The sequence below is a fragment of the Sciurus carolinensis genome, chromosome 14 (assembly GCF_902686445.1).
Source record: "Sciurus carolinensis chromosome 14, mSciCar1.2, whole genome shotgun sequence".
Taxonomy (NCBI): domain Eukaryota; kingdom Metazoa; phylum Chordata; class Mammalia; order Rodentia; family Sciuridae; genus Sciurus; species Sciurus carolinensis.
This window is the reverse complement of record NC_062226.1, coordinates 19,811,188-19,836,065: the sequence shown is the minus strand read 5'-3', so window position 1 is coordinate 19,836,065 and position 24,878 is coordinate 19,811,188. Positions and strand designations below refer to the sequence as shown.

At 55.8% G+C, this 24,878-nt stretch overlaps 1 protein-coding gene across 4 annotated transcripts in view; it reads left to right on the top strand.

Annotated features, from left to right (window-relative positions):
- Col27a1 (collagen type XXVII alpha 1 chain) overlaps positions 1-21,183 on the top strand; it is a 127,612-nt gene extending 106,429 nt beyond the window's left edge. For 3 of the 4 annotated variants that reach the window (XM_047524083.1, XM_047524084.1, XM_047524082.1), the window contains 20 exons: positions 2,170-2,226; positions 2,362-2,415; positions 2,894-2,947; positions 3,216-3,269; positions 3,867-3,920; positions 4,001-4,108; positions 4,434-4,541; positions 5,285-5,392; positions 9,504-9,557; positions 10,023-10,085; positions 10,405-10,458; positions 10,567-10,602; positions 10,689-10,706; positions 10,940-10,975; positions 11,286-11,312; positions 13,054-13,119; positions 15,245-15,413; positions 16,200-16,309; positions 18,005-18,223; positions 19,368-21,183. In XM_047524083.1, coding sequence (XP_047380039.1) covers positions 2,170-2,226; positions 2,362-2,415; positions 2,894-2,947; positions 3,216-3,269; positions 3,867-3,920; positions 4,001-4,108; positions 4,434-4,541; positions 5,285-5,392; positions 9,504-9,557; positions 10,023-10,085; positions 10,405-10,458; positions 10,567-10,602; positions 10,689-10,706; positions 10,940-10,975; positions 11,286-11,312; positions 13,054-13,119; positions 15,245-15,413; positions 16,200-16,309; positions 18,005-18,223; positions 19,368-19,514 — 1,596 coding nt within the window. In that variant the 3' untranslated portion in view covers positions 19,515-21,183. Of the gene's footprint in view, positions 1-2,169; positions 2,227-2,361; positions 2,416-2,893; positions 2,948-3,215; positions 3,270-3,866; positions 3,921-4,000; positions 4,109-4,433; positions 4,542-5,284; positions 5,393-9,503; positions 9,558-10,022; positions 10,086-10,404; positions 10,459-10,566; positions 10,603-10,688; positions 10,707-10,939; positions 10,976-11,285; positions 11,313-13,053; positions 13,120-15,244; positions 15,414-16,164; positions 16,310-18,004; positions 18,224-19,367 lie in introns of those variants that run through there. The other variant, XM_047524086.1, reaches the window with a different exon arrangement.
- The last annotated feature ends 3,695 nt before the right edge of the window (positions 21,184-24,878 follow it).

Sequence of the window (24,878 nt, the reverse complement as noted above, 5' to 3'; positions counted from 1 at the left end):
AGGAGTGCAGGCCTGAGTGGACTGCAGGAGGCGCCCTTCAGTCCCCTGCCCCTCCCTCGGCCCTCAGCACCTGCCAGGGCCGGCGCAGAAGGGGTTAACATAGACCCTGACCCCAGGACGAGCCTGTGTCCCCCACAGGGGCCTCCACTCTGGGCCTCTGCAGCCACAGAAGCCTTCCCTGTGGCTGCAGAAGGGGACCCTACGGCACATCTGCTCGGAGTCTGCCAGGGCGTCGGTGGGTCCCTGAGGTCGCCTGAGCCTCCATGTCCCATCTGTCCAGTGGGTCCCACTCCGGGCGCAGGGCAGCGGAGGACGCAGACAGGCTGCCGCATCTCCTGACTCACGAGGCACAGTGCTGTTCGTTTGCTCCTCCGGCCGTCCAACCTGGGGCGCGCCAGGCCTGAGCAGGAGCTGCCACGCAGAACCCCAGCCTCAGGGGTCCTGGGGTTAGGCAATCTCATCAAGGTAGCACCATCACAGAGCGTACTGAGGTCCCCGACGGCGATGACATCATTAAGTGAGCTCATCTTATGGGCCCCGCGGTCCATGGGCTATGGGAGTGCCCGCGTGTGGCATGGGGGTGCAGTCACCTGATGCATGGCCGATCACAGGCCAGAGAGTAGGAGACCCCCGAGGCCCAGGGCCGGAGCAGTGCCCTCTCCCGGAGTTTCTCCTGTGACCCTCGTGTGAGGACGTCATTGTCCTGCATGACAGGTGGGGAAACTGAGCTTCTGTGACGCCCAGAGGCTGGCTTAGGATGGGTACTGCAAAGGTGGCAGGCCCAGCCGGCCCTGCTCCCATAGCCCCACGTGGTCCCCTGTGATGAGCCAAGCCACTGCTTGAAGACCCCATGCGACACGTGTCTGTGAAGAGGCTGCCGAGGCCCATGGGCTTCCGGGCGCAGGGCAGACCTGCAGGGCCTGGTGTGGCCCTGCTTCTCGGCGGCCCTGGCAGGACCTCCCTTCCCTGGGCCTCGGCTTCCCTTTCTGTCAAGTGCAGGCAGCAGCCCCAGCAGCAGGGGACTGTCACGTAGATCCTGTGAGGAGCTGTGTGGCACGAGCCCCAGGAAGTGCCGGGTTATAGCACACGCCGGGTGCACACGGGCCCCTTGCCCAAGCCCACCCACCAGGTCGCCTTCCACAGAGGGACCGAGTACCGGGCCAGCCAGCCAGAGTGGGCGGGAAGGAGAGGGAATCCCCACTCCCCAGGCCACTGGGTCTTGGCCTCAGGCAAGTCCCTCCTGCTTCAGCCACTGGCCACAGGAGCCACGGAGCCCGGGCCTCTGCTCACTGGCCAGGACATGGCCTGCCAGGGCCCCTTTCCCCCTTGCCCACCTCTCAAGCTCCTTGCAATCCCCGTGGACAAGGAGGGGGCTCAGGGTCCCCAGGGGGGGTGACAGCAGTTGTCTGGGGGTCGAGTCTCAGAGCCCTGATTCTGCCCTGTGCCTTCCTTGTGGCTGGCAAGAGGGTGCAGCTGGCCCAGGGCCTCTGGGTCCACCATGGCCAAGGGTCACAGCGCTACTCTGCTCCTCCCCAGTCTGTCCTTGGCGGTCACCGCTGTTGCTATTATCAACATTAGGGATCTGGACAGCCATCTAGAGTCCACGGGCAGGCAGCAGGGCTGAGGGGTGACACCTCCTCACAGGCCTCTTGGAGGTTCTTGTCCCCTGTCCATGCTGACAAGGGACAGGACTACAGTTGGTCAGCTGCGGTGTCTCCAGGAGCAGCCAGGATCAGAGAAAGGGTCTCTTCCGCTGAGGACGGAGCAGCTGAGCGCTCCCATGGCCCCCCGCGCCCCCGCCCTCTGCAAAACAGGAGGAGTGACAGGGCTGTCCTGAGCTCCGGTGACCCAGGGCAGTGCCCGCCAGCACAGCAGCCCCGCATTACCATTCTCCCTTCACCCCGCTCGGCCCTTCCCCAGCTGAGAAGAGCCAAGTCCGCAGGGCGAGCCGAAGGCTCCCAGGCTGGCCCTGAGCCTCGCCGGGAAGGGGCCTCGTGCCACCTGCCTCCGCAGGGCCCGGCTGGGCACCCGGTGCGGTCCATGCTCCCAGGTCCAGGTCGCACCCCCGGGTCTGCCTGAGGCACGCTTTCGTGTCTCTGCCTCTGCTGCCCTGAGTCCCCAGAGTCCCCAGGACGGTGACTCAGCCTAAAGCTGGTTCTGTGTCCGCAGGGTGAGCAGGGTGAGGACGGCAAGGCCGAGGGGCCCCCTGGGCCGCCTGGAGATCGGGTAAGGCCCCTCCCTCCCTCCCGGCCGCAGCGGATGGGGTTCCCGGTGGGGCCCCAGCCTCCCGCTGTGGGGCAGGGGCAGGCTGAGCAGAGCTGAGGCTGTGGCCTTTATGTTGCTATTATCCTCGTCATTCAGGGCCCTGTGGGTGACCGAGGAGACCGTGGTGAGCCTGGGGACCCAGGATACCCTGTAAGTACCAGAGCCCTACCTGCAGGCAGGACCGTGAGGCCACCTCTTCAGGACACAGGTCCTTCCCTCTGTGGCCAGTGCCCAGATGGAAGCGAAATCCCTTTAAGAGGCCAGGACTTACACTGCCAGGGAGGGGCCCTGGCCTTTGCTGAGGGACAGAGAAGAGGGGTCAGAGGGAGAGTCCGTGCCTGTGGGCAGTCCCCTCACCGCGTGGTCCTGCGCAGTCCCTTCCCTCCAAGGGCCTCGGTTTCCTTGGTGTGGCTGGGAGCAGCTTCCCCAGCAGGAGCCGTGGCAACCATTGAGCCACCGGGCTCTCGCCCCCCTGAGGGTCACTGTCTCGCCGGTTCTGCAGACAGGGGAGCTGGGACTCAGGGAGGGACAGTGACACATGGCTAGGAAGGTCCTGGGCTCCCAGTTCCCACCCTGGCTCCCAGCCCCTCCCAGGTGGGTCCCTCACCTGTCTCTCCTTGGCTTCCAGGGACAGGAGGGTGTTCAAGGCCTCCGTGGAAAGCCCGGCCAGCAGGGCCAACCCGTGAGTGGTGCTTGCTGTTGGCTCCCCTCCTGCCCTGAGGCGGGGGGAGCAGTGGGGATGGAAGAGCGGGGGCCCTTACGCTTAGGGGAGCCTCCTGCAGGGGCCGCGGGGACAGTCCATCCTGGCTTCTCCTGCTTGACCCTGGGGGCACCCCCAGAGCCTGCACCCCCAAACCCCTCCCCGCCCCTCCCCCTCCAGGCGGAGACTGGCCACCCTCCCCGGGAGAGAGTCCTGGGGCTGCCTTGCGTCATCTCCCCTTGGTTTGCAGGGGCATCCGGGACCCCGGGGGCGGCCGGGACCCAGAGGATCAAAAGGCGAAGAGGTGAGAAGGGAGACGGAGGCCCAGAGAAGGGAGAGCCTGGCCCGGTCACACAGCAGCCAGAGGCAGGCCTGGAAGCAGACCTCGCCCCTGCGCCCCGTAGCCTGTGGAATGGGCCCTGGAAAGCGCCTCCTGTCTCGGGTCAGCCAGGGGGACTTGACCTCAGGGCAGTCGGGAGCCACAATGGCCTCTCTGACGGCCTTACCACACTGTGGACAGGCACTCTCGGGGAGGGGAGCAGGAGAGGGACGAGGACCCCCGCCTTGGACCAGGGCCCCTCGAAGCACTAAGGTTGGGCCAGTAAACGCCCTCCAGCCGGCCCATCCACCCACACCTGCTCGGGAGAGCCACACTCCCCATCCGTGGCCCAGCCAGCCCCGGTCCTGCTCTCACCAGATGAGGACAATGCCCAGAGCTCAGCAGCCAGGGGGCCAGAGCAGCAGGGGACAGCACAGGCTGACCCGAGGCAGCTGGCCCTGGGGCCAGCATGTGGGGCACCGTGGACCTGGGAGCGCGCTGTGGCCCCATCTTCGGGCACCTCCCTGCAGAGCGCCCTCCTGCGGGTGGCCTGACCTGTCACCCGCACTTCTGCTCTTTCAGGGCCCGAAGGGAAAGCCGGGCAAGGCCGGGGCCCCAGGTCGCAGGGGGATCCAGGTGAGTCCCTGTGGCTGCCGCTGCCTCCCGGGTCCCTGGGCCCCGCAGGGGAGCGTTCACCGCCTTCTGTGTACCCCCAGGGGCTGCAGGGGCTGCCGGGGCCTCGGGGCGTGGTGGGAAGACAGGGCCCGGAGGGTGTTGCTGGACCAGATGGACTTCCTGGCAGGGACGGCCGAGCAGGACCGCAGGTGAGCAGATGGTGTCCCCACGTGAGAAAGGTGTGGAGGGGGGACTTCCACATGCCACGGGCCAGGGAGCCGTAGGGAGCCGGGGGTGGGGCAGAAGTTCCCGCATGCTTCGGTGTGGGCGCAGCCACATCCCTTGGGGCCTGGGAGCACGGACCTTCTCGGGGTCTCGCCCTGCCTGTGCTGCAGTCCTCAGCTGCTGCAGGCCCTGCTGGTCAGCCGTCTCACACAGGCAGGAGTGACCTCCCTCCCACTCTGGCCCCCCCAGGCTCCGGGCTGTCTGTTTCCTGAAACCCAGGAGACCCTCCCTTGCCTACTTTCTTTGCAGGGTGAGCAGGGAGATGACGGGGACCCTGGCCCTGTGGGCCCTGCTGGGAGGAGAGGAAATCCCGGTGTGGCCGGCTTGCCTGGAGCACAGGGACCCCCGGGATTCAAGGTCAGGTGCTTCTAACCCACTTACCTGCTCTCTGCCCTTTCTGCCTGGCTGTACCGATTCGTAGATTACCAGGGCCTGTGTGAAAATGAAATCCATGTCGTGACCTTTCTCTGGGGCCCCGTCCCAGTCTTGACCCAGACTTAAAGGGTGGCTCATCCGTGGAGCTATAAATACTGCCCCCTGGGGGGCCCTGGAAATGGCCACTGTAGCTGAGTTGTCCGCGGGCGCCCTCTTGTGGGTCCTTGTGGAACAGCCTCTGGGATGCTGCGGGCATCCTTAGAAAGCTTCTCTGGCTGGCAGGCTGCTGTGAATCAGGCTGAGCCCAGAGCCTGAGGGGAAGATTAAGTCCAGGGACCCAGACACAGCTCTCACCCTCTCTGAGCTTGAGATCTGGTCGGGAATGGTTGGAACCCCCTGAGAGGACAGCAGGCAGAGGGACAGATGGCTTTAGCCCAGTGAGATTTGACAGAGAAAAGAAGAGGAGGGGGTGTGGTAGGTGGAGGGACTGTGGCGGGTCTTGGAGGTGGGGCTTGTGGCATGCTGGGGAGAGGAGGGGCAGTGCAGAAGAGAGGGAAGCCAGAGGAAGGAAGGAGGCTTCCTCAGAGTGGCCCCATCCTCCCCAGCCTCCCTCCGTCACCCCACTGCCCCGAGATGGCAAGGGGCCTGTGGAATTGCTGTTCTCCTAAGCCCTCCCCTGGAGTCACTTCCCCCTGTGACTGGAAACTTTGGTGTGTTTCTTTTAGGGTGAAAATGGGTTACCTGGGCAGCTGGGTCCCCCTGGCAAGCGAGGAACTGAGGGCGGAACGGGGCTTCCTGGGAAGCAGGGGGAGCCAGGATCCAAAGGCCAGCCGGTGAGTGGGTCGGAGGGCACACACATGCCCGCACACTCATGCACACACACACAGACACATGTGTTCATCCATGTACACATAGGCCAAGAAGCCACCTGTCTACTTGTTGGCAAAGGCAGAGATATACTCTCCCTGGCCACCAAATACCATGAGCCTCCCTGAGCTGGGTGGTGGGCAGGAGGTGGAGGTGCCGCGCTGTGCTTTCCAGAATGAGGAGAGGGGATCGCAACCAGCACCAGGGCTCGGCGGACTCCCAGGACAGTGCTCTTCCCGTACCTTACCCTGCCTGGACAAAGAGGGGGAAACGCATGAAGAATAGACAGGGGACCTTGAAAACACATAGCAACTGACCCTAATACCCCAGTTAAAAACAGGTGTTTAATTTAATTGGATGCAAAACCAAGGCCCAATTATGTACTGCTACAAGAACGTAAAGACCTATGAATGTAAAGACACAAATAATCTAAAGTCATGATGCAGAATAAAAATACACTGTGCTAACACTTGTCAAAAGAAAACCAGGGGCTGAGCTGTGGCTCAGTGGTAGAGAATTTGCCTAGCACATGTGAGGCACTGGGTTCCATCTGCATATAAATAAATGAAGGAAATAAAGGTCAATCGATATCCAAAAAACTATTTTAAAAAAAGGAAGCTAGAGAAGCTATTTTAACATCAGATAAAATGAATTTTGGAGCAATGATTATTAACAGTAAAGAAGAAGGTCATTTCATAGTGATCAAGGGGTCAATTTGTCAAGGTGGTATAGAAATCCTAAATGTTTATACACCTAATAATAGATCTTCTTGTATTTTGTTTAATACATTAAGCAAAAACTGATAGAACTATAATGGGAAATAGATCCACAATTACAGTCGAAGATTTCTATATATTTCTCTTAATCACGAACAGAGTAAATAGTCAGAAAATCAGTAAGGGTGTAGTAAACTCCAACAACAGTATTGGCCGATGCAATCTAATAGAACACTGCACCAATGCACCAAATACCAGCAAGATAGGCATTCTTTGCAAGTGCACACAGAACATTTGCCAAGACAGAACATATTGTGAGCCTATAAAAACCAGCCTTAAAAAGTCAAAAAGATTCATTTCACACAAAGAATTTTCTTATACCATGATGAAGTGAAAAATCAATAACAGATACCTGAAAAATCTCCAAATGTTTGGAAACTATGTAAAGAACATCCAAATGATCCATGAATCAAAGAGGAAATCAAAAGGGAAATTAACATTTTATGAAAGCAAAAATACAGTTAGGAATGGAGAAGGCTTTCAAATCAATGCCTCAGATTCCATCATAAGAAACTAGGGAAAAAAATTAGAAACCAAGTAAGCAGAAGAAAGAAAATAATAAAGAGCAGAAATAAAAACCAGGAAAACAATAAGAAAAATGGGAAGTTGATTTTTTGAGAAAGTCAATAAAACTGATAAACTTCTAGCCAGACTTCTCAGGAAAAGAGAGCGAGAGAGAGAGAGAGAATACATACATTACTAGTATCAGAATAAGAGAGATGATTGCTATCCTTAAAGATACTACAGATATTAAAAGAATAATAAGGGAATATTGTGAACAACATTATGCCAAAAAAACTCTCAGGTGAAATGGACCAGTTTCTTCAAAGATAAACTAGCAGCTCATTCAAGAAGAAATTGACAACCTAAGCAGTCACGTATCTCTTAAAGAAGTCAAATAAGTTAGTTTGAAAGTTTTCCACAAATAAAACTCTGGTGAGTTTTACTAAATATTTATGGAACAGTTAATACCCATTCTACCTAAACTCATTCAGAAAGTGAGTTTATTTCCATGAACCAGCTTATTCCATGAGCCAGTATTAACTGTTGTTCAAACCAAAAACATTACAAGAAAACTACAGACCAGTACACCTCAAAAATATAGGCACAGCAATTCTCAATATAATGTTAACAAAATGAATCTAAGATTATATAAAAAGGGCAGTGCAAGAGGACCAATTGGAATTTATCCCAGGAATGCAAGGATGGTATTACATTTGAAAATAAGTCAATAGTATCCACCATATTTAACAAACTAAAACAGAAAAGCCATTCGATCATCTCAGTAGATGCAGGAAAAACATTTAATAAAAATCCAACTTCATTTCTAGCAAAAACTCTCAATAAACTAGTTATAGGAGGAACTTCTTCAACTTGATAAAGAACATCCTTGAAAACCCCAGTTAGTGTCATATGGAGTAGTGATTGATTAAAGAGCAGAAACAAGCCACCACTTCTATCTAATGTCATACTGGCATTTCTAGTCAGCGTAGTAAGGCAAGAAAAAGAAATAAAAGGCATCCGTATAAAAAAGGAAGAAGTGAGGGCTGGGGATATAGCTCAGTTGGTAGAGTGCTTGCCTTGCAAACACAAGGCCCTGGGTTCAATCCCCAGCACCGCAAAATAAAAAATAAAAAAAGGAACTGGTGAAATTTTCCTTGTAGAATGAAATGATTTCTATGGAGAAAATCAAATGAAATCTATAAGAAAGCTATTGGAATAAGTAAGTTTAGTAAGATCACAGGAAACTGATCAATATGCACCAATAAAATGTATTTCTGTACAATAAACAACCAGATAGCAGTTTCTAGCAACAAGCAACCAGAAATTGAAATTTAGAAAGTAATACCATTTATAATAGCATAAAAATATGAAATGCCTAGAGGTACATCTAATACCAGGGTGCAAGATATGTATACTGAAAACTATAAAACATTGCTAAGAAAAATTAAAGAATACACATATACCTACATAGTGTCCATGGGTTAAAAGACTCAATATTGTTAAGATGTCCATTTTTCTCATATTGGTCTATGGATTGAACACAATCAAGACAGTGTTGAAAAATATTGAAGAAAAATCTGAATAAGTGAGAAGATATCCCATGTTCATGGATCAGAAGACAATATTGCTAAGATGGTGCAACACTTCCCACAAACTGGCCCCCAAATTCAATTCAATCCCTATCAAAATCTGCTAAAGTGCTATAGATTCTTATCTGGAAAAGATCAAAGTAGTAAGACTCACACTTGCCAATTCAAAACTTATGACAGAGCTATAGTAATCAGGACAGTGTGGCAGAGGCATAGGACAGCTATAGGGTAAGCAAATAGAATATGTTATTCTACCCTGTTTTAGTCAGCTTTTCGCTACTGTGACTAAATGACCTGACCGGCACAGCTGTAACAGAGGAAGGTTTTATTTGAGGGCTCAGGGTTTCAGAGGTCTTAGTTCATAGAAGGCTGGCTACATTCCTCAGAGCTCAAGGTGAGGCTGAACATCATGGTGGGAGAGGATGTTGGAGGGAAGCATCTCACATCATAATAATCAGTGGGCAGAGAGAGTCTCCACTCTCCACATGCAAAATAGATACCCCATAGCTACGCCCCAATTCCCACCTCCTCCAGCCACACCTACCACAGAGTGACCAGTCGGTTAACCCATCGGAGGTTACGGATTGGGTTAAGACTCACAAGCCAGTCATTTCTCCTCTGAACCTTCCTGCACTGTCTCACACGGGAGCTTTTGTGGGGCACCCCACATCCAAACCATAACATACCCTGTCCCCACGTGCCCCTCACTGGTTGTCATCTGACCCTGTGGAGATGGGGAGTCAGGGCGAGGGGAGAAGGCACCAGGGCCTCTGGAATTGCTCACGCCCAGTCTGAATCCAGCGCCCCCCGTGGCACAGTATCCATGTGACTGTGAGCACGTTCCTGCGCCTCTGAGTCTCAGTTCTGTCCTTGTAAACAGGGCCTCTGGTGTCTTCTTGGGTGGATGTGGGAACGTCAAAGCAGCTGGCACCAAGTGCTGCTGACTTTTAGGGGATCTTGTCCTCACTGAGCTCTTGGGATGGGTGAGGTTCCGTGGGTCCTTCCACTCTTACGTGAGGACCAGGACAGGAACGACGTGACGCAGGGCTTTCCCCATGGATTCCCTGCTTGCCTGGCGCAGGACACAGCCTCCTGACCCCTCAGCACCCAGGCTGGCATCTAGTGTGTGAGCTGTTCACGCTCCTCCATTGGTCCCTGGGTCCTAGGTGACCGGCCAGCACCCTAGTCCTGTTCTGCTCTCCCCACAGGGTGACACTGGAGAGATGGGCTTCCCAGGAGTGTCCGGCCTCTTTGGACCCAAGGTACGGACCCCCACTCCTCCCGCTCCTGTGGGGTCCTGCACCCACTCATTCATTCATTTATTCACTCCACAATATTGAGGAGTGCTCACAATGTGGGCGTCATGACAATGTGGGGACACGGCCAGCCGCTCCCACGAGCATCCTCACGCCCGCTGCTGTTGCGGCACACCTGGGCCCCGGGCCAGCTCCGCAGTTCACCTGCTCCGTGCCTCAGGCTCGTGGCTTAGTCTCACTGAACCTTGCTTTCCCGATCTGTAAAGTGGGAAGGGTGAGTCCAGGCTGGATGCAAAAACTCAGGCCAGAGGCACACGCCACTCCACCACCAGGCACGCAGCTGGCACCTGCACAGTGACCATGGGCTTGTACCACCCTCCTCCTGGGGCCCGGACCCCAGTGGCAAGGGAGCTGCAAGGGCCCCACTCTGGGCTGCCCAGGCTCCAACTGCCCTTCCTCTGCTTCCCTCAGGGCCCCCCGGGAGACATCGGCTTCAAAGGCATCCAGGGCCCTCGGGGCCCTCCTGGCTTGATGGTGAGGCCCCTCCCTCTGGTCCAGCCCCAGGCCGGCCAGCCGCCAGCTGACGGGCACACGTCCTCCTCCTGCTCCTTCCACCAACCAGCCGCCGCCCTTCCCTCCTCCTCCCCCCCCTCCTCCTCCTCCTCCTCCTCCTCCTCCTCCCCACCCTGGGGCCGACAGAAGGGGCTGTGTGCAGGAGGAGCTCGGGAGCGCTGCCTCTGCTCGAGGAGGTCTCCCTCCCGTCCCTGGGGACACGCAGGCGGCCCCGCACCCTCTGTCCCTGGGACTCTTCCAGGCCTGGAACAAGGATGCTCAGCCTCTCTGTCTCCCTTAGGGAAAGGAGGGCATCATTGGGCCCCTCGGAATCCTGGGACCGTCAGGACTCCCGGTACGTGCAGGGGCTGGGGTGGAAGACGGCTCGCCTGAGTCTCAGTGACCCATCCGGGAGCTGGACTTCCCCCCTGACCCCGTCTCCCTGGGCTCTGGTTTGTTGCAGGGTCCGAAGGGCGACAAAGGCAGTCGAGGGGACTGGGTGAGTGGAGGGGCGAGGGGCTCAGGGTGGGCCCCAGCTCGGCCCCTGGCTCCTAACTCTCTCTCCCCCATTCTGTCTCCCTCCAGGGACTACAGGGTCCGAGGGTGAGTGGGCTTGGCTGCGGGCGGAGGGCGGGGAGTGGCGGGCGCTCTGGGTCTCCTCTCTGTGACGACCGTCGTCCTCGGCTGCCCTTTCTCTCTGGATCTCACTCATAGCCCCCACACCCGGTCACACCAGGGGAACCACGGCCCTTGGGTCTCTGGTCTGCCTGCCGAGAACCTGGGGTGGGGAGGAGGAAGGCCCTTGCTGACCGAGGCTAACTGTTCTCTTCCTCCAGGGTCCTCCCGGCCCAAGAGGGCGGCCTGGCCCACCGGTAGGTAACTTGGTGTCTTAGCCGGGACCACCGTGGGCTTCCTGGGTGGTAGGTGAGGTCTCTCTGAAAGAGACCAAGGCTTCGTCCGCAGACTAACCTTGACCCTGAGGCTCACAGGACACACATGCTTCTTGCAGCCACAGACTTCTGGGACAGTGTAGACCAGCCTGGGGGTGGGGGGTCATCCAGGCCTCCAGGAAAATGGAGACCAGCTTGGTGGGTCCTCACCCGCCCCACTGCCCACTAACTTCTGTTAGCCCCGACCTCAGCACCGGGCTGTCCAGTACTGACCTACCCTCTTCTTTTGCAGGGACCTCCAGGGCGCCCTATCCAGTTTGTAAGTTGGAGAATATTCTCTTTGGTTCTCTGGGGTAAGGCCTGGGAGGTGAAGGGGAGGGAACTGAGTCTTCTCTGGCCACAGTGGCTAGAGTCCTAAGCTGGACCCAGGGATGCCCATGTCCTTTGGTTCCTTATGCTGGAGTCCTGGACCCTAGAACCCGAGGAAGGCCTGGGCCAGGAGTCAGGAAAGCTGAGTGTCCTCCCGGCTGCACGCATATCCGGGGACCGTGAGCTCAGAGTCCTGCCCAGCTGCTGCTCCGGGTCCTGTCTGTACTCTCCACACGGATGGGCTGACTGCTAGGGGTCTCTCTGCCTCAGATTCTGAGTCTGAAGAGGGACAGAAAAGCAGACAGACGGGGCCCCTTGCCACTCACGGGGTATCACACCCCTTTTGAGATCATGGCCTCACTGCCCCCAGGGACAGATGTGTCCCCACTTTACCACTGTGCTGATTGACCTCTGGATCAGGCCTTGACCGCAGCCTGGGCATGGCCACAGGAAGACCAGGCAGAGATGGCACCTGGGGCCACTAGTCCCTCAGCTTCTCTGCTCCTCCCAGTTTCTCACCGCCCCTCCATCCACTGTCCACAAAAACAGAAATGGCAGGCAGCCCTGGCTTCTCCTCCCCAGCCTCCCTGGGTCCCTCTCGGCCACAGGAGACAGCTCCTGGGGAGGCAAGGGGGCCAAGAAAAAGCCTTTCCTCCTAAAGTATGGAAAAGAAGAGGATTTTGAATTTTTGGAACCACAGCTAAAGTCTGTCGAGGGCTGGTCAGGTGCTGGACACGGAGGAGAGCTCTCCGTGCACGCACTCCTGTGTTCGGCTGCTCAGTTCTGTGAGGGATCTTGGTGTCGGGCCCATTTTCAGGATGAGAGAACCGAGGCCAAGGGCAGCTAGCAGCTGGCCCCGGGGACATGGACAGCAGTGGCAGGCTGGTTGCAACCTGAGGCGTCCCTCCAGCTCCCGGGCTTCACTCGCTGCCCTTGTCCTCTGGCACAGCTGTGACTGCCTCTGCGGAGCCCCAGGGGCAGGGCTGGAGGCTCCTGAGAGTGGTACAGGACAGCCAGACACAGGGACCTGGACGTAGGGACAGGGGCCTCAGCGGCCTGGAGCCAGGAACATCGGAGAGGCCTCCCGGCCCCGCCGACACCTGCCAACACCCGCCAACTCCCGTGGGGTTTGCACTGCTGATATTGGCTTCCTTCTGGGCCTCATGGGATGCTGAGCGGACTTCCTGGCCTTTGACCTTAAGATGCAAGTGGTGCCCCTTCCCTAGTTGTTCCCATTCAGAATGTCCCCAGGTATTGCTAACTGCCCCTCAGGAGCGTCCTCACCCCGGTTGAGAGCAGTGGTACAGGAGATAGCCCGAAAGCTGGAGAAAGGGAAGATTTCCAGGCAAAGGGAGCGCTAGAGAGAGCATGGCATTTAGGAACTTAGAAGCTCCGAGTGTGCCCAGTGCATGCGAGGGGACGAGGAGGGACAAGGCTGTAGACCACGCCCTCACCCGTGTGGAGAAGTTTCAGCTTGGTCCTGAGGGCAGTGGGGAGCCATTGAAGTGCCTGGAGGAGGGAAGTGGCAGAGCTGGCTTCCACTCTGCACAGGAGGAAGGGGTTCTGCGGAGCATGTGATTTAGCCAAGATCCCGCCAGACAAGGTGGGGTGGGGGAGTGGGCACTCGGGTCCTGGGGCACTTTCTGAGCCTGGGGGGACCAGGATATACACCTTGTCTTTTCCTTGCACAGCAACAAGATGACCTTGGGGCAGCTTTCCAGACGTGGATGGACACTAATGGAGCGCTCAGACCAGAGGTACCTCCGGGAGCTCTGCCCACATGGTATCCAGTCCTGGGAGAAGCGTCACTCATGTCCCTTGTGTGATCAGTGCCCTCCACCTGGCCTGCACCGAGAGTGTCAGTCCTGTCCTGATGACAGCTCACGATCCCAGATGGAGGCTCTTCCTGGGGCTCCGAGGGCTCAGCACGTCCAAGGTCCCACGGCCAGCACAGCCCGGGCAGGGCAGGGCTAGACCAGAAGCAGCCTCTTGCCCTGTGTTTTCTCCAGAGGCCTCTGAGGTCCCGAAGTGCTTGCTGGCCTGAGGCAGGGAGAGATGCTCGCCTAGGCCCAGGGCACTGAGCTTCCCATGGTTTGCCCGGGGATCTTCCTGGAGCAGGAAGCTCACAGTCAGCCCCTGGGCTTGGCTTTGCTGAGACCCTGGCCCAAGGTCCAGGCTGAGGAGGGCCTCAGGTCCCCTGCCCCACCCCGTGTTGGGAGCCCCTTGTAGCCTTGCCCCCCTGCCCTGATGGGGGCTCTCTGCCCCCAATCACTCTCCAGACAGCATTTCTGTCTGTTCCCTGTGCCAATTGCTGGGCTCACCATCCAGGGGACAGAGCATGGATGAGCCCCTGCCATCCACCCAGGGAGGTCAGTGGAGAGAGAGACAGATTTTCAGTGGGGTAGAGAAGGAGAGTTTCCCTCCCCTCCGGAGGTCAGGTGCACCACTCCCAGGGAGACAGCTGGCCTGTAGCCGCCCTTAACGGTGTCACGGAATGGCTGCACACGCAGCACCTCCACACGTGCCCACGCACAGCAGATCAGTGGCCGCAGAAAACCGTGGGAGTGTATTTCTGGTGCACATAAAGGCTGTTGGCTTGGTAATGACAGGCCTAGGTTGTCTGCCAGGGATTCTGCTCTCTTCCTCCCCATCCACGATCCCCAAAGGTTGTCCCATGCCAGGGGAGGCCTGGCCAGAAGAAGAGAGCACAGAGGACTGCAGGAGACCAGGGTCAGGACTTTGTGCGGTCCACGTTGCCTTGTTGCCATTGCATTGGCTAGAGCACGGTCTCCTGCCCGCCACCCACTGTAGAGGAGGCTCGGGAGGTGGTTTGTGCCCACACACAAGACCCAGGCTGGGCAGGCAGCTGCCAGTCTCACACCACGCATATGCACACCCATACACCTGCACACATACATGTGCACACTTAGTACTCACATGCACACCCACATGCATGCTTGCATGTGCACACCCACATGCCCATGTGCACACACACATGCACACCCACACCTGCATGCACACCTACATGCTTGCACACTGCACACACATGTGCACACATGCACATCCATATGTATGCACACACATGCATGCATGCACATATGTATGCACACGCACATGCACATTCAGCCACATGCATGCACATCCATATGCATACACACCCACACACCTGCATGCATGTACACGTGCCCAGCCACATGCACACATGCACACTCACCTGCACACTGACATGCACACGTGTGCACGTCCACGTGCATGCACACACACACACACATGACCTCGGCCAGGTCCAGTGCAGAAGTCTCACTGAGCTCTGGTCTGTGACTCTGGAATCTGGCTGGAGGTCATGCAGCGGCTTCGGGCTGCTCAGGGCCACCCGAAGGCCCTGCTCCCCAGCACTCCGACCACCCCTGCCCCCCACTGGAGATCTCCGAGCTGCAGTCCTCCCCCCGGGGCACTCGTGTCTGTTGGCTCAGTTCTGTGTCTCAGTGCCTCCCAGGAGCTCCTGCTCCCACCCAGGGGAGCCTCGCAGGGCATGGGAGCCCCCATGTCGGCAGCTCCTCCTCCACGGACTCTCCCTCACAGGCTGTGCCCCAGTGTCCCGTGCGCCTGCCTCCTTCCTCCTGGGGCTCTGCACTTCCTGTGCTGGAGAACAGGGAATCTCCTGTGCTGCTCAAATCTGAGCCCAGGTGGCAGCCCCGTCCCCTCCCTGCCACTCATCCCTGGCCCCATTTCTTTATGAAATGGAAAGAGACCCAGCCTGGCCCAGCCACGAGCCTGGGAGCTCAGCGCTCTCCTAGTTAGTGAGGACGTGAGGTCGCAGGTGCAGGACCTTAGGCTGGGTCAGGACTTGAGGGACCAATGGCCATGCCTCTCCTGTGACAGGGCTACAGCTATCCAGACCGGCTGGTGCTGGACCAGGGAGGGGAGATCTTCAAAACCTTACACTACCTCAGCAACCTCATCCAGAGCATTAAGACACCCCTGGGCACCAAGGAGAACCCCGCCCGGGTCTGCCGGGACCTCATGGACTGTGAGCAGAAGATGGCGGATGGTGAGAGCAGCTGCGGGGGCTCAAGAGGCTTCCTGCCCTGGCTGGTGGCACTGGGGTGAGGCAGTTCCAGGAGGAGCTGGGGCAGATGGGGCACTTGATTCTCGGCACGTCTGGGCCAAGTTTCTGTCCTTGAGGAGACAGACAGATGGACAGTCACTTACTCAGTTGCTGAGCTCAGTATGCCAGGCCTGTACTTCATGGTCTAGGGTTTTGTGGGGTACACAGCAGAATGGTCCCACTGTTCCAGAGCCACAGATCCCACAAGCTGGGGACACCCATTTCAGTGCAATGAGATAAGAGCTCTGGCAGAAAAAACCCAGTCCCAGGAGGGCTTCCCGGGTGAGCCAGGGGTTCCGCCTTCTGTCTACACCTCCCTCAACTCCCGTCTTTGTGCCGGGGCCCACCGTGGCATCACCTGAGTCCCCTCCCCTCTGTACGGGAAGCTGGGGCTGGGTGGCCTGTGTCCCACTTTTGTGCTGAGCCTTTGGCTGCCTGGGAAGGCCTGGGAGGAGCCTGGGCCTCAGAGGAAGCTATCAACAGATGACCCCCCACTCCTGGGACATGTGGCTTCACCTCCTCTGTAAGATGGACACACCCCAGTGGCAACATAGGAAGCGCTCCACATGGGACCTTCCCTGGGGCGTGGGGAATCCCTTTTCTGCTCAGCTCACCCTGACTTTATGCCCAAGTGGGGCTCAGTGGGTCACAGGTGCAGAGTCTTCTGCAGAACCAGAGCTGGGCTCCTCCCCAGGTCCGTACATCGCCCCCATCCCGCGCTGTCTGCAGGCACCTACTGGGTGGATCCGAATCTCGGCTGCTCCTCTGACACCATTGAAGTCTCCTGCAACTTCACACACGGTGGACAGACGTGTCTGAAGCCCATCACGGCCTCCAAGGTGCCCATCCCTGCCCCAGGCTGGCCCTCCCTGCCCCCGCCCTGCCCTGGGCCACAGCCAACCCAAGTGCTGTTCTGAGCCCTGCCCATCTTGCCGCATGGCCCTGAGAAAGACCTCCTCTTTCTGAGACTCAGTTTCCTCCTCTGTGCATTGGGGATGGGTTACAGCAGCCTGGTTTCCCAGTCCTCTCCCACTGGGATTCTGGAGAGGTTCCTCCACGTCCACTCCTCTGCCTCTCTGTGAAGCAGAGCAGTCCACCAGCCACACGGGGCCTGGCTCAGAACCATGAGCAATCAGCATGAAGCAAATAAGTGTGATGCTCTTCTGGAACATTCCTCCCAGGCACATGCACTCGTGAACTCCTGCTCAATGCCTGCTTGCCACATGCCTGTTTTTGGGAATGAGCTTTTTAGGTGGTACGGAGTGACCACCCTCCCTTCCCAGGGTTCCCCTCTGCAGTTTGTGGGTCTGCAGCCTTCCACATTTGGGGGTGATTCATGGCACAGTGAGAAGCTGCTCTGGCTGCAGGGGATTGGGCCCCCAGGGCCCTTTGCATCCTATCCCACCAGCCCCACCCCCTGGGAAGCTCTCAAAGGTGCGACCTGCTGATCGTGCCACCCCTGGAGTTTGAGAATCTCGAGGGGATGCAGTGTATCAGTCAGCAGGTCAACAAGTCATCCTTAAGTCCCAACAGGTGCCAGACCCTGGGTGTGAGGAAGGTGTGAGGGTGCTGGGTGTGAGGAAGCCAGACTTGCTGCTGCCCCTGCAGCCAGAGCTCACAGGCCAGCAAGGCCATAGTGGCTACTGCAGATGGCTCTCCCCTGTGACTCAGAGATTAAGGGGCTGCATGGCAAGCCTGCCCTGCAGAGGGGTAAGGCCGGAGTTGGCAAGGTGACTGCCTGTTTGCATTTGCTGTTCTCATCAGAAAGCATGGCACGTGTGTTAGTCAGCTTTGTGTTACTGTAACAAAATACCTGAGGTACACAACTTATAAGGAGAAAGACTTATTTTGACTCACAGGATCAGAGTTTCAGTCTGTGGTAGGTTAGCCCCATTGTCTTTGGGCCTGTGGTGGAGCAGGGCATCATGGTGGGAGCAGAGCTGCTCTCCTCGGGATGACTGGGAAGCAAAATGAGACAAGAAGGGATCATGTTCCAATAGCCCCTTCAAGGGCAGCCCCAGTGACCTGCCTCTCTTCCACTAGCCTTCACTTCTCAAAGGTTCCACCACTTCCCGATGGTTGGTGGCCAAGCCTTCAACCCGACGGCCTCTGGGGAACACTTCCCTAAACTACAGCACAGGGAAAGACCCTGGATTTCAGTGGTGCCTGCGAAGGCTGCAAGTCCTACCCCGATGCTCTTGGCTCTGCCTTTGGCCGCAGCACCCACACCCGCACAGCCTCTCAGGACGTAGGCTTCAGAAAGCACTTGTCATTTCCTCTGCTGGCCAGATGCCTCTCCGTCTTGGGCAAGATCCTCCTGCTCTGGCTTCAGGCAGCCTTTTCTCCTTATGCAGCCAAGGGGCTGTGGCACCAGCTCACACAGACCTCAGTTTCCCCGTCTTCCAAGTGGGATCCATTTGGATTGGGGAACACGGACCAGGAAAGGGCTCATCCTTGTCCTCTCCAGAGAGAGGCTGGAGCTCTGAGGGCTGCAGACAGCTGCACCCCACCCTCACGACCCGTCTCCCCCGCAGGTGGAGTTTGCCGTCAGCCGGGTCCAGATGAACTTCCTGCACCTGCTGAGCTCCGAGGTGACCCAGCACATCACCATCCACTGCCTGAACATGACCGTGTGGCAGGAGACCTCGGGGCGCACCCCAGCCAAGCAGGCCGTGCGCTTCCGGGCCTGGAACGGGCAGATCTTTGAAGCTGGGGGCCAGTTCAGGCCGGAGGTGTCCGTGGACGGCTGTAAGGTAATCACTGGAGCCCATCCTGGACTCTGCGTGGGGACGGGGGGAAACTTGCTTGAAAAAAATTATTTTTTATGTCTAACAATCTTGTACCACAGCAGCATGCTATGTATAACTTATTTTCATGTACTGCTTTTATTAGAGCAATTTCATAAGTTGTTTTTATTCCCTTTCCTCTGGGCACCTTCTAAGGGGAGATCTGGGCTGCTAACAATTACGCAGACTAATAGATCAGATGCTTGCCTGCAAGATGCCTTTGTGTCCCCCCCCACTGATGATTCCAGTGAAATTCTCTTTGGGGCTTGTGTGTGGACATGATGTGTCACAAAGTCGGCCTTGCGAGATGATGAATGGGGAAAGCTTGGCCTTTCTGATAAATGGCGTTAAGACACTGGCATTTCCGTATAAAAACAATGCAATCTGACCCTAAGCACAAAAACAGAGGTGGACTTTAGACCTCCATCTTTTAGCCGGTAACACGGGGCAGCGTGTTCATGACGTGGGATAAGGAAGGCCAGCGTTCTGCACGCTGACCCATTTCCCTGGTGAGCTCCATCCTGCGCTGGCTTAACTCTAAGCCTGTCTTACTTGCAAGGCTTCTGGAAAGAGGACATATTTCTCCCGTCCCACCCTTGCCGGACTCATTTCTTCTCTGAATAGTTTCGGTCATTTAAAAAATGCTCCAAACCTGCTGGATTGTCGGGGGAGGGGGAGACAGAAAGTTATCCAAAGGTAAAAAACCAGTTTTACGAGGTGAAACAAAACCGATAATACACAGTCAGGGTGGGGATGTGGGGGAACCAGCACTCCTGGGTGGACAGATTGGAGAAACGACATTGGTAGAACTTTCCAGAAAGCTGGTGTGTATAAATGTATATCCAATATATATCTCAAACTGTACATAGGTACCCATTCTTTGGTCAGGCAGTTTTCCTTCTAGACTTTTCCGTAGGGAAACAATCCAGAACGGTTTAGTTCCGGGGTGTTCATGAGAATAAAAAACAGGAGCAATGTAAGTGTGTAAATAGAGGTCATTGCTATTGTGAGGTAGCAGGGCGCCCCCGGAGCTGGGGGAAGACCCGGGAGGATGCGCCCCAGCGCGAGGGGAAGCACTCGGGTCCCTGTACGCCCTGCCTTCTGCCCACAGGTCCACGACGGCCGCTGGCACCAGACGCTCTTCACCTTCCGGACGCAGGACCCCCATCAGCTGCCCATCGTCAGTGTGGACAACCTCCCTCCTGCCTCATCAGGGAAGCAGTACCGCCTCGAAGTTGGACCCGCGTGCTTCCTCTGACCTCTGGCCTCCTGGCTCCTCTGGCCCCGTGGCAGAGGGAGGAGGCAGAGGCGAGGGGAGGGGAGGGCGCCCAGGGGCAGTGACCCAGGGGAGACAGCCCCTCTGCTCTGCTCGGGGGCCCCTGGATCTTGTCTGCTCAGTAGCCGGGGAGGCGGGGAGCAGGGCACGGGTGTCCTTGGGAAGAGCCGATCACCGCTCAGCCCCCAAGACCAACCAAAGAGCCAGCAGAGCAAGCCGAGCCCACGCCCGCCAGCCCCGGGCCGTCTCCAGCTCTGCGGCTGCCGGCTTCCCTCCCCGGCTTCCAGTCCAAAGAGCCCCACGTCAGGCCAACTCGAGGGAAGGGGGCATCTTGTCAGCTGGCCCCCGCCAGGGAGCTTTTGATGTGCAATATTAGAAAGGAGACATGAAAAAGGAGAAAAGGAAAGAAAGAAGTATATATATTATTATTATTATTTAAACAAACCAAAAGAAGGTGTGTTAACTATTTTTTCACCTGGGGAAGAGGTGAGAGGGTGAGGAGGAGCAGCCGGGGTGGGGAAGGTGAGATCCTTGGGCTGGGGTACCCGCCGTTGCTACCTCCACTGTGAAATCGCCGGTGCTCACAATCGTCTCTCGTAGTGTATGTGATTTTTTTTTTTTTTTTTAAGGAAAAAAAGGAAAAAAAAAAAAAAAACTTATTTAAGATTCTGAAGGTGCTACTATTTTTGCCACAGACTTTGAAGAAACTTTCTGATGTGGGACGTGGTTCACATCATTCTCTCTCCTCCAAATGACAAAGTTTGGGGAATTGTTCGATTTTCCTAGCATCATCTTTATGCTTGTCCGGTCATCTGCTAAGGAGGAAAAAAGAAGAAAACGAAAAAAGAAAAACCCGACCAGAAACCGGAAGTAGAGCGATTTCCTTTAACTTAAGGACTTGGAAATGTCTGTCTTGTACAAAGCGTCTGGCCGGGACCTTCCGTAGTCCTGGAGGGAGGTTGTTGCCCCAGAGAGGCCCTGGGAGCAGCCTTGACCTTGAAGAAACCGGTTCCCAGGGCAGCGTGGCCGGGCTAGCCTTGGAATGTAAATACCGAACCATCTCACACAGCTGGGGAAGTCCCCGGGCTCTCCCTCCCAGGAGCCCGTCCCCGAGTCCAGTCGTCATCCTTGCTTGTTCAGTGTTATTAAATCCTGCAGAAACCCACCGTCATTAGCTCCAGGCGTCCATGCAGGCTGGGGAGAAAGGGATAATTCTGGGTATCTTGGCCACCTGCGTGCTGGTGGCACTCACTGTGACCCTATCAGCAAATGAGTCAGGGCCTGGATCGGAGTGTTGAAGTTATTTTATCTATGGAATTATTTTTATAGAAGGGGGAACTTTCTCTGAAGGTCTTTGTGTATTTCTAAAGTCGTGTCTCTTTGGGAATTGGGTTTGGTTTGCATTATTTAATACCTCACCCCCGCATCCCTCGCTGCCCCAGGGAAGGGCAGCTTTGTCACTGCTGGGGCCCCATCTCAGAGCTCCATGTCCCCCTGCCGCCAGGCTCCACCGGCCCTGTCTCTATCTTGGGTTTATCTGCTGTCCTCGTTTTTTTTTTCTCTGTCCAAATGTCAGTGCGTTAAAACCCCAGTGGGTTCCACCTCTCCTTTTTCCCTTCTGGATTTTAAATAAATATTTAAAACTGAGGCAACGGAACGATGGTCTGTGGTCACGTGCTTCTTTGCAAAGCTGGGTGGGCAGTTTCTGCCAGCGCGTGGTGGAGGGCAGACGCTCAGAGGATGCCCGGCTTGTGTGGTAACCAGTCCCACCAACGTGGGGGCTTAAAGCCCACAGGCATCTTCTCTTCCGGTTCTGGAGGCCGGAAGTGGGAGATCAAAGTGCGGCGGGGCCTGGCTGTCTCCAAATCCCCTAGGGAAGGATGCTCCTCCTCCTCGTTCTTCTTCCTCTTTTTCTTCCTCCGTCTCTTTTTCCTGCTCCTCCCCCCCCATCTACCTCTTCCTGTTTGCCTTCCTCCTCCTCCTCCTCTAGTATCAGTATGTGCAGTACGAGGGACCCACCCCAGGCCAGCGCATGTGCCAGGCGCTGAGTTGCCCCCAGACCTCCCCTCCAGCATTTGGTACCCCAGGCATTCCTTGGCTTCCAGTCTTTTCCTTGGAGGTCAGGAGGTGTTCTCCCTGTTTCTCCATGTTCACATTTTTCATAAGGACACCAGGCGTGTGACTTGGGCACACCCTAATGATCCCCTCTTAACTTGATTATGTCTACAAAGACATCCAAGGAAGAGCACATTCCCAGGTACTGATGGGGCTTAGGACTTGAACATGTCTTTCGGGGAAGACAATCCAGCCCATAAGGCGTCGGGAGGACATACACTGAGGTTAACACAAGCAATTCTTTTTTGTTGTTATTTTTATGGCAAAATACATGTAACATAGACTTTACCAAAATGACAGTTGTTCTGTGTTCTGCGGCCACCGCCTAGTTCCATGACTCCCATGGCCCCAAAGGAAACCCCGTACCTATTTAGCAGTTACTCCTATTCCTGCCTCCACAGAACCTGGAGAATCACCAACTGACTTTCTGCCTCTGTGACTTTGTTTGCTCTGGTTATTTTGTGTGGAGAGGATCATACAATAGGTGGCCTTTGGTGACACAGTGTTCTTTCAGCGTGATGTCTTTAAGGTCATCCACGCCGTATCATGTATCAGTACTTCACTCCTTTTCCACACAAGATACCGTTGTTCTAGAACAACCCAGGGTACACAACTGGCTCCAGGTACCACGGCATAAGGAAAGAGGAAGACAGGTCTGGGCCCGCCCCTAGCTTAGTTCACCCGGGACTCGCTGACAGAAGCATTGTCCTGGGCAACAGCGAGACCAGCAAGATCCCTGCGATTCAGGTCAGCAGGAGTGTGTGTATATCCGTTGGGACGAAAGGACTTCATCTTAACTGGCTTGTACCTGGTTTATCTTCAGCTTACATCAAAGAGTCAGGCCCGGTCCTGGCACAGGGACCAGCCATAATGCTCCAGGCACCTCTCTAATGGTTTTGTCTGTTTGTAGTTTGCTGGAAGCTTTGCAGGCAAAACACCACAAGGGGTGCTCAGGGGCCACCTGGTGGTGGTGACTGAAGATGGCTGCAACCGAGTCAAGCTGCACCCACACCCTGTGGCTAGAACACACTTGTGTGTCTGCTGGTCGGTTGATGGGTGTCTGTCTGGGCCGCATCGCCTTGAGATTCTTGAGAGAAGTTGCAGAAGCAGTTGCCATGGTAGAAGTACATGACAGACCTGCCTGATTTAACTAATAAAGATGCAAGGTATGCGGGGCATGGTGGCCTGTGCCTGTGATCCCAGCTGCTGGGGATGCTGAGGCCAGAGGATTGAAAGTTCAAAACCAGCCTCAGCAACCTAGCGAGGCCCTAAGCAACTCAGCAACACCCTATCTCTAAATAAAATACAAAAAAAAAAAAAAAAAAAAAAAGGGCTGGGGATGTGGCTCAGTGGTTAAGTGCCCCTGGGTTCAATCTCTGGTCTCCCAAACCCCACCCCCCAAAAGAGGTGCTCAAATAAATTTCAATTTCAGATAAAAAATAAAGAATTTTTTCAGTGTAAGTGTGCTCCATATAATATTTGCAATATACTTAAGCTAAGGGAGAAAAAGTTGTTATCTTAAATTTAAATTGTTCTGGGTTGACTGTCAGGAATCCACATCTCCTGACCCTTGGGTTCAGATTTCTTTCTTTTTTAACTCTCTCCTCCTTCCCTGGGAAGGTGGATGGATCAGAACTTTCCTACCTTCCTCATCTAGGAGAAAGAACAAGTCACGAGCAGTTGGGTTCATACAGGTGACCTGAGGGTTCCAAAGCCGGCGCTGAGCTTCCACACCCAGCTCAGTCTCCCGGACCTCCTCCCGCCACCTGCTGCAGACTGTGAGCCCCAGAGGTGCCCTGCCCAGGCCCCAAGAGCTGCACACAGAGTGGGGTGCCTGGTCTGGAAGGCACAGGGGTGGTTGTTGTGGGCGCAACTTAAGAACAGACCGTCACCACTGAGAAGTTCAAATCTGAGAGTCTGTATTAGCTGGCCGTCTGACTGTCTCACACAACACCCAAAATGGCTCTTGGGAGAACAGCCTCAACCATAGGGTTGCAAGGGGTTTTTATACCACCAGTCAGTACATCGATCACATGTGTCTGTTGCTGTGATCATGAGCTCTAAAATAGTAAGCAGAAGGGGAAGTGGGTCAAAATGACCTTGGTTGGGTGCAAGTTAAAGAATGGTTACTAACATCTAGACAATTGTTGCTGACATGGTACATTGTCCAAGAAAAATAGGAATCCAAAAGAGAATAATTTTACATTATATAAGAACTGCCATTTTATGTTGCCAAACCTGCTATGTTAAGCAACTGATGGGTACAGAGGCGGGTGTTCCCACGGGAGAAGCATTTCCTACGTAACATGGAGTCTCAGGGTGAAATGGAGTCTGTTTGGTCATTGCCCATGTAGCCTGGTCCATATTTCCATGGAGCCAAATATGTCAACCCATCACAATCGCCACGTCCAGGACACACTACCCTTTTGCATAGAGGGCAACTCAAGCCCAAAGAAGAGCTTGGGGTCACAGGGTAGGCCCAGGCAGAGCTGTGATTCAAGCCCAGCACGCTGACTGCACCACTAGGCGCATCCACCTGAAGGCAATGGAGCTTGTGTGAACCAGGGATTCTCAGCCTCACCCCAAATCTGGAAAAATCACACCCCGCAAGTCTGGGTCCTGCAGCCCCTTGGAGGTTCTGGTGCCGACTGAAGCCCCAGGACTGTGGTCCTGTACTGTTTCCTACAGTCGAAAGGTTTCCGAGCACAGGATAAAGTAAAAATAACACTTGGGAATGGAGAGAATGTTCTTCTCACTTCTTGGACTGATGATCAGAAATGAAATTGAGCAGGAAGGGCCCATTTCCTCAGCCGTCGGCTGCGATCTGCGGGATGCTCGTACCTCCAGCTGGCCGGCCAGCTGCTGAAGCAGGCTTCCCAGCTGGGAAGGCTGAGTCCTGTCCTGCCTATTTTCCCCATAGAGGCCAGGAGAGGGGACTGGTTCAGTGCTGGAGTCACAGCCCGCAGGCCCAGGAAAGCCGTCCCACCTGCTCAAGGAACCCTCCTCTGCATTTCCCTGACAAGTCCTTAGGCACCTTCCCCGTGTCCAGTCGTGTGGGGACGCTAGGCTCCGGAACAGCCCGCCATCACATTTGAGTGGCTCTAAGTCAGAGGACGCAGCCGGAGGGGCCAGGCCTCGTGTGCACGCTGGGAACACAAGCGGCACCCACGTGTGCGGGGAGGCTGGGGGTCTCAGGCACAGAGGCGTGGGCCTGCACAGAGGAGCAGGGCT